Here is a 6,469-nt window from a genome sequence, read left to right as displayed (position 1 = left end):
CTCCCTCAGCTCCGCCCCTCCAGCTCCTCCTACCCGGCCCGCGGCTGCGTCTTCCTGCTCTTCCCACCCCGCAGCTCCTCCTCCCTCAGCTCTGCCCCTCCAGCTCCGCCTCCGGGACCCGCGGCTGCGCTTTCCCACTCTTCCCACCCCGCAGCTCCTCCTCCCTCAGCTCCACCGCCTCCAGCTCCTCCTCCCCCAGTCCCGTCCCTCCCGCTCCCCCTCTCCCAGCTCCGCCCCTCCAGCTCCGCCCCCTCCAGCTCCTCTTAGCTCCGCTCCTGCTGGTGTCTTCCAGTCGCGCTTTCCAGCTCTCGCCACAGGGTCCCGTGTTACCGCCGCCTCCGCCGCCCCGCGCCGCTTGGAGTCCCGCGCCTGACCATGCCCAACATCGTGCTCTTCAGCGGCAGCTCGCACCAGGACCTGTCTCAGCGCGTGGCCGACCGGCTGGGCCTGGAGCTGGGCAAGGTGGTCACCAAGAAGTTCAGCAACCAGGAGACCAGGTGGGGGCCGGGCCGGTGAGGGCGCTGGGCGCGCGGCTGCGGTGCCGGGCCGGCGCCGGCGCTTACCTGGGACCCCCTCCGCGGCTGCCCGCTTCGCCTTCCGGGGCGGGACGGCCACTACGCGGCCTCCGCGCCACCGCCGCGGCGTCCGGGAGAAGCCGAAGAGGGCGGCCCCAGCCCGGAAGAGCGACCTCCGGGCGGTCACAGGGCACGGGAGGAGGTGGGCGCAGCTGGCGGGAACCGCGGGGCACGCGGGGAGGGACGGCCCGGGGCGAGCGCGTTCCTGCCTGGCCGATCCCAAACCCCGTGCGCGCGAGGGAACGTCCCGCCCACGTCCCCAGCCCCGGCTGCGCGCTGGATTCGCCTGGGGCCGTTGAAAGTGCCTCTTACCCGCCCTGCCCCAGAGATTCCGGTCCGAGGGCTGCGGGGTCGGCTTTTTAAAAGCTCCCAGGTGACAGTCCTGAGCTGCCAGAGTGCAGACTTCTGAGTTCTCCAGAGGCTGTGGTCCTGCAAAGGGTTTAAAGAACCTGAGAACTCCAGGGCTCACGTGCTGGGATCCCCTGTGCTAACTTTTCTGCTTCAGAGATGATGGACTTTTTCTTTTCAGCTTCTTCGTCTTTCTGGGACTCTGCTGTGTCCCGCAGCAAGGCCATGGCTTGAATGTAAGTGCTGCCCATGTCTCAGGTCCACAGGAAGCGGTCGCCTCTGTTCAGTGAAGTCAGGCTGGTGGCCCCCTCTGAAGCCGGACCAGCAGCTCCTTTTTTTCCACTTTGCTGAGTCCACGCAGCTCTTGACTAATTTCAAGTTGGTCCCATTTCTCCCCCCACTTAAATATCTTCCACTGTACTCCCTTACTGATCTTTTTTTTTTTTTTAAGTTACCGATCGTTTTGATATCTTTGGCAAAGATTCAGTTCAGGCAACATTTCCAACAAGCGGTGCTGGAACAATTGTTGGCAGCTGCAAAAAAACCCGAAAAAGTCCATCCATACTTCCCACCATTTCAAAAATGAACTTGAAATGGATCGCAGGCCTAAATGTAAAACCTAGAACTAGAAATTTCTAGGAGAAAACATCGGAGGAGAATCTTGATGCCCTTGAGGTGGGCAAAGATTGCTTAGATACCGAGGGGTTATTATTATTACATGGAGAGAAGGTGGAGGTTGCTGTTTTCAGCTTGTTAGGATATGGGAAACCCTTATTCCAGGTGGGAAATCACCACTGCACAACCCTGATGATAATATAAGTGAAGAAACATTTGTGAATGAGTATCAGGTGGTGTTACTGCACGAGTCCTTCAGCTAAAGAACTCCACTTGGCAGAGTTGTATCCAGAGGTCTCGGAGGAAGTCCAGGGCTCTGGAGAAGGGTAGTGTATTTATGTTTGAATGCCACAATATCTGGCAGTCCTGTTCAAGCTGCAGTAGCTTTCAGAAGAACGGGATGATAGTTTGTCTCCTGGCGGCGGTGTCATATAAGTCAAGGAAAAATTTTTATTTGGTTTTGAGTATTTTATAACTACCACTCGTTAATTAGAAATCATGAGGTGTCAGAAACCACTCAGCCTGGAGTCTGGGAATTGCTATATAGTTACATTTTATGTTTTTAATATCTAGACTATAAAAGGTTAACTTCCTGACTTTTCTCTTTCCCATGAACTGTCTAGGCCCAGAGGTTGATTCCTTTATAAAGAGGACTCCCTGTATCAGATACTGCACTAGTGATCCGGTTTTTACCGTATGGTCCTAGAGGTGAGAAGCAGAAGGGCAAAAGGAAGAGATAATTGATACAATTCATGTCCAGGGGCCCCTTCCTGAACCTCTCCCTGAACCAAGACGAGAAATCTGGTGTGGCGCCTGGTCCTCAACTCCTCCCATTACCCATTTTAAAAACACTAATTGGACACAGAGCCTCATGATTTTACCTTCTCATCTCTAAATTATTTAGGCTCTGCAGGGAGACGTTGGCTCCAGCATTACAATTGACCACTGAAGTGCCACAGTGATGTCCTAGGACAGCACTGATAATGGTGTCTGAAAGTCTATTTTAACCCATTATGTTGGTCAGTTAACATGCCCAGAGCAGCTAGCTGGATCCTGAGACCCAAAGTTCTGGTTATCTGTTGTGTAACAAGTCACCCCAGAGCTCAACGGCTTGAAACTAATTGTTTATTTGACTCTCAGACCTGCAGTTTGGACAGGGCTCAGCAAGGAAGGCTTGTTTCTGTCCTGTGTGGTGGCATCTGGGGCTGGAGGGTCCACTTCTAAGCTGGCTCACTCACATGGCTGGCAAGTTGGCACTAGCTTTGGCCTGAGAGCTTGGTTAGGAACCTCAGCATCTCTCCCCACAGGGCTGCTGGAGCTTCCTTATTAGAGCGTGGAAACTGGGGTCCAAGCACAAGGATTCCAAAACACAGGAAGTGGCAGCTCCCAGTCTATTAAGGCCTGGGCCCCAAAGTCAGTGCATCGTCACTTCTGTCGCACTGTGTTGTCAAGCACGGAGTCCTCCCAGATCCGGGGGAAGAGGCCATAGACTGCACTTCTTGATGGGAAAAGTGTTAGTCTGTGGCCGTCTTTTAATTACCACACCCATTCGTTGGTGGCTCAGATAAACTCATCAGCCTTCTTATTTCAGGGTCAGTAAAGAGCAGTGGATGCTGCCTCCTGGCCACAGTGTTTAAAAGACCTAGAGTAAAAAAAAAAAAAAAGACCTAGAGTAAAGATCAGTCGTGACCATCTTTATGAGTAGACGCAGGAATAGCTTTGGGGAAAAGTTGCCATGGTGATTGTATGTATTTTCTGTCTTCCCCTGGACTGCTAGTCATATGGGGATTGAGGTTCCTTAGAAAAACTAGGCCAGAGAAGCTGAAATTCATAACACCAGGAGTTGTTGGCAAACCTTTTCTGTAAGGGGCCAGACAACATTTTAGCCTTCGTGGACCCATGGTGGCTCTGCTGCTGTTACGTCTTACAGTTCTGCAGGTTAGAAGTGCATCGTGGGTCAGTGTTCCTTTCTGGAGGCTCTAGGGGAGAATCCATTACCTGCTTTCCCAGCTCTCAGGGGCTGCCTACTTTGCTTGGCTCTTGACCCGTTCTTCCATCTTCGGGACCAGCCACATAGCACGTCTCTGACCCTACGTCAGTCCTCACATCTCTTTCTCTGACCTCTTTTCTCTCCCTCTTCCATTTTTAAGGACCCTTGTAATCACACTGGGCCAACTAGAATAATCAAGGGTAATCTCCCTGTTTTACGGTCACCTGACTAGTAGCCTTAATTCCATCTGCCACCTTGCTTCCCCTTTGCCCTATAAACGAACATATATATTCAAAGGTCCTGGGGATTAGGACATAGACGTCTTTGGGAGGCCATTATTCTGCCCACCCCATTCTCAGCTCACAGGCTATTATTGACCCCTGAGCTTTATGATACTGTGATTTCCAGATTGACTTCACCTCGCAGTTGATGTGATGTTCACGAAGGAATTACACGTAGCTCCTTAGTACTCGAGCTCGGAGGGAGTATGTAGAATTCGGTCTGTCACATGCTCATCCCGAGGTTGGCATCATACTCTTTCCATCCATGGCAGAGCACATGCGAGGTTAAGACCCACTGTTATCAAAACTCATTTTCAGATCCTGTCAACTTGAAAAATGGCATTTTTGTCTTCTAATTATTCTGTTTAAAGTTGAGTAGAAGCTTCTGTTGATTCAGATAGACTGCTATATGGTATTCGAAATGCCATTTGTGTTTACATTTTCTTTAGAAATAATTAGCTCTTTTAATAAAACAATACCATTGGGTATAATGGGTTTCTGATTGCAAGAGGCGGGATACAGGTAACTGTGTATGTATGCCAGTGTTGTGCTGACTCGTTCTCTTGTTGAACCCCCAGAATCCTGTACCTGAAATACAGAAGCTTTCTGGTAGGCAATTTTCAAAGACTTTAGCTCCTATTTGCTTTCTCAAGAAGCTACTGGAGGATGCCCATCAGTAAAACAAGGAAGTGCACCAAGAAAGGGTACAGAAAGTGGGAAATCGAGGGCAGGAAAGGGGTGGAAGCAATCCCCAGGAGACAGCTGTGCACAGCTGGAAAGAGAAGGCAGCTCAGGGAGAGACTCGGGCAGGCCGAGGAATGGAGATCACGCTCGAGGCCTTTGACGTTGACATTGTGGGATTTAGTTTGTTAGCCAACTGTTGAGGCTGCCATTTGTATGCAGTACTCGGAAAACTTAGTAGTTGAAGAGGTTGGATAATTTCCTCCAGGGTAAACAGACCCCCAAAAGTTGTGCATAGAAGGGCAATACGAACTTGGTTTTCAGTTTACTGAATGACTCAGCTCTGAATGGCACTGACACAGTTAAAATTGTAGCTCTCAGATTTAGTTGGAAAATGCTGATCGATGTGAGGAAGATGGCAAGATGAGATGGGAAGGCTGCACACGGGTGCGGGCGACGGGATGGGGAGGAGATAGGGGTCAACACGTGATGCCTAGGATGAAAAATCCAGATGAACGGGCTTCCCTGGTGGCGCAGTGGTTGAGAGTCCGCCTGCCGATGCAGGGGACATGCGTTCGTGCGCCGGTCCGGGAAGATCCCACATGCCGCAGGGCGGCTGGGCCCGTGAGCCATGGCCGCTGAGCCTGCGCGTCCGGAGCCTGTGCTCCGCAACGGGAGAGGCCACCGCAGTGAGAAGCCCGTTTACCGCCAAAAAAAAAAAAAAAAATCCAGATGAAGCAATACAAACGTAAGGGAGGGACTTTGAAAATAAATATCTAAAGACCATGTCAAGAGTTGAAATTGGCTGCCTCTGCGCTGTTTATTTGTTTTAAGCCTTACAGAACGGATTGGAGTTTTTTAAGCAATGTGTTATGTGTAACGTTAACGAAAGTGAGAAACTAAAATACAGTATTGAGCCAAAAAGAGTTAATGTAACAGGCCTGAGACAATTTCTGAAGAGCATATGGGATCCCCTCATATATGAAAAAGGTCCCTTTGCAAGGTGGCCCTTGGCTGGCTTCTGGGAGCTTAGCTTTCGTGAAGTTTCCCGCCACCCCCTGTGGGAATAGCTCACTGCTGAACAGCGTAAACCACGTGGTTAACACCGAGTCCCTGGCCCCCCGTAAAACCCCAGGCACTGAGTCTCTAATGAGCTTCCCCGGGAGACAGTGCTTCACGTGTGTTGTCACAGCTCGTTGCCGGGGGAATTCACACGTCCTCTGTGACTCCACGAGGGTAAGGACTCTTGGAAGCTTGTGCCTGGTCTCCCCAGACCTCGCCCGCGTGACTTTTCCCTTTGCTGATTTTGTTCTGTCTCCTGTCAGTGGAAGAAGTCATACCCTCGAGGACCACTGCCTGCCAAGTCCTAGGGAATCACAACCCTGGGGATGGTCACAGGGATGCTTTCCTATTAATGGGTGGCATGTTCCTTCCCCTAGCGTCGAGATTGGCGAAAGTGTGAGGGGAGAAGATGTGTACATCATCCAGAGTGGCTGCGGGGAAATCAACGACAACCTGATGGAACTCCTCATCATGATCAACGCCTGCAAGATCGCGTCATCCTCCAGGGTGACGGCCGTGATCCCGTGCTTCCCCTACGCCCGCCAAGACAAAAAGGACAAGGTATGGGGGCGGGGCTCCTGTTGGAGGAACCTGCTCTGCCTTAACGGCTACATTGATTTTCTCACTTTGTACCTCTGAATCCCTGGGAAATGCCTGCTCTCTCCTGTCAGGATGGAGTAGATATGCCTTCTCTGGTTGGCTCTACCAAAGGTTTGTCTTTGGACCAGCCATCACGTTAATATTTGTACATATAGAAACAGATAAAGTGTATTTTTGCAGGTATGAAAATACCATTGCTATAATATAAAATTATTATACTTTACATATAATGAAAGTGGATGAAATTATTGGTGGTGAAGAGAACTAAAGACACACACACACACACACACACACACACACACACACACACACACACA

The 6,469-nt window shown here is 50.8% G+C and overlaps 1 protein-coding gene across 3 annotated transcripts in view; it reads left to right on the top strand.

Annotated features, from left to right (window-relative positions):
* The first annotated feature begins 234 nt into the window (after window positions 1-234).
* Window positions 235-6,469, top strand: part of PRPS2 (phosphoribosyl pyrophosphate synthetase 2) — a 34,607-nt gene continuing 28,372 nt past the window's right edge. For all 3 annotated transcript variants that reach the window (XR_003796335.1, XM_029240266.1, XM_029240265.1), the window contains exons 1-2: window positions 235-497; window positions 5,930-6,113. Coding sequence is in view for 2 of the 3 variants with exons in the window: in XM_029240266.1 (XP_029096099.1) it covers window positions 376-497; window positions 5,930-6,113 (306 nt within the window). In the remaining variant the exon portion in view is untranslated. The remainder of the gene's footprint in view (window positions 498-5,929; window positions 6,114-6,469) is intronic.

This window comes from Monodon monoceros, unplaced genomic scaffold, assembly GCF_005190385.1.
Source record: "Monodon monoceros isolate NGI ecotype Baffin Bay Population unplaced genomic scaffold, NGI_Narwhal_1 Super_Scaffold_22, whole genome shotgun sequence".
Classification (NCBI taxonomy): domain Eukaryota; kingdom Metazoa; phylum Chordata; class Mammalia; order Artiodactyla; family Monodontidae; genus Monodon; species Monodon monoceros.
The sequence above is the reverse complement of the archived record's forward strand: the minus strand, read 5'-3'. Positions and strand labels throughout refer to the sequence as shown.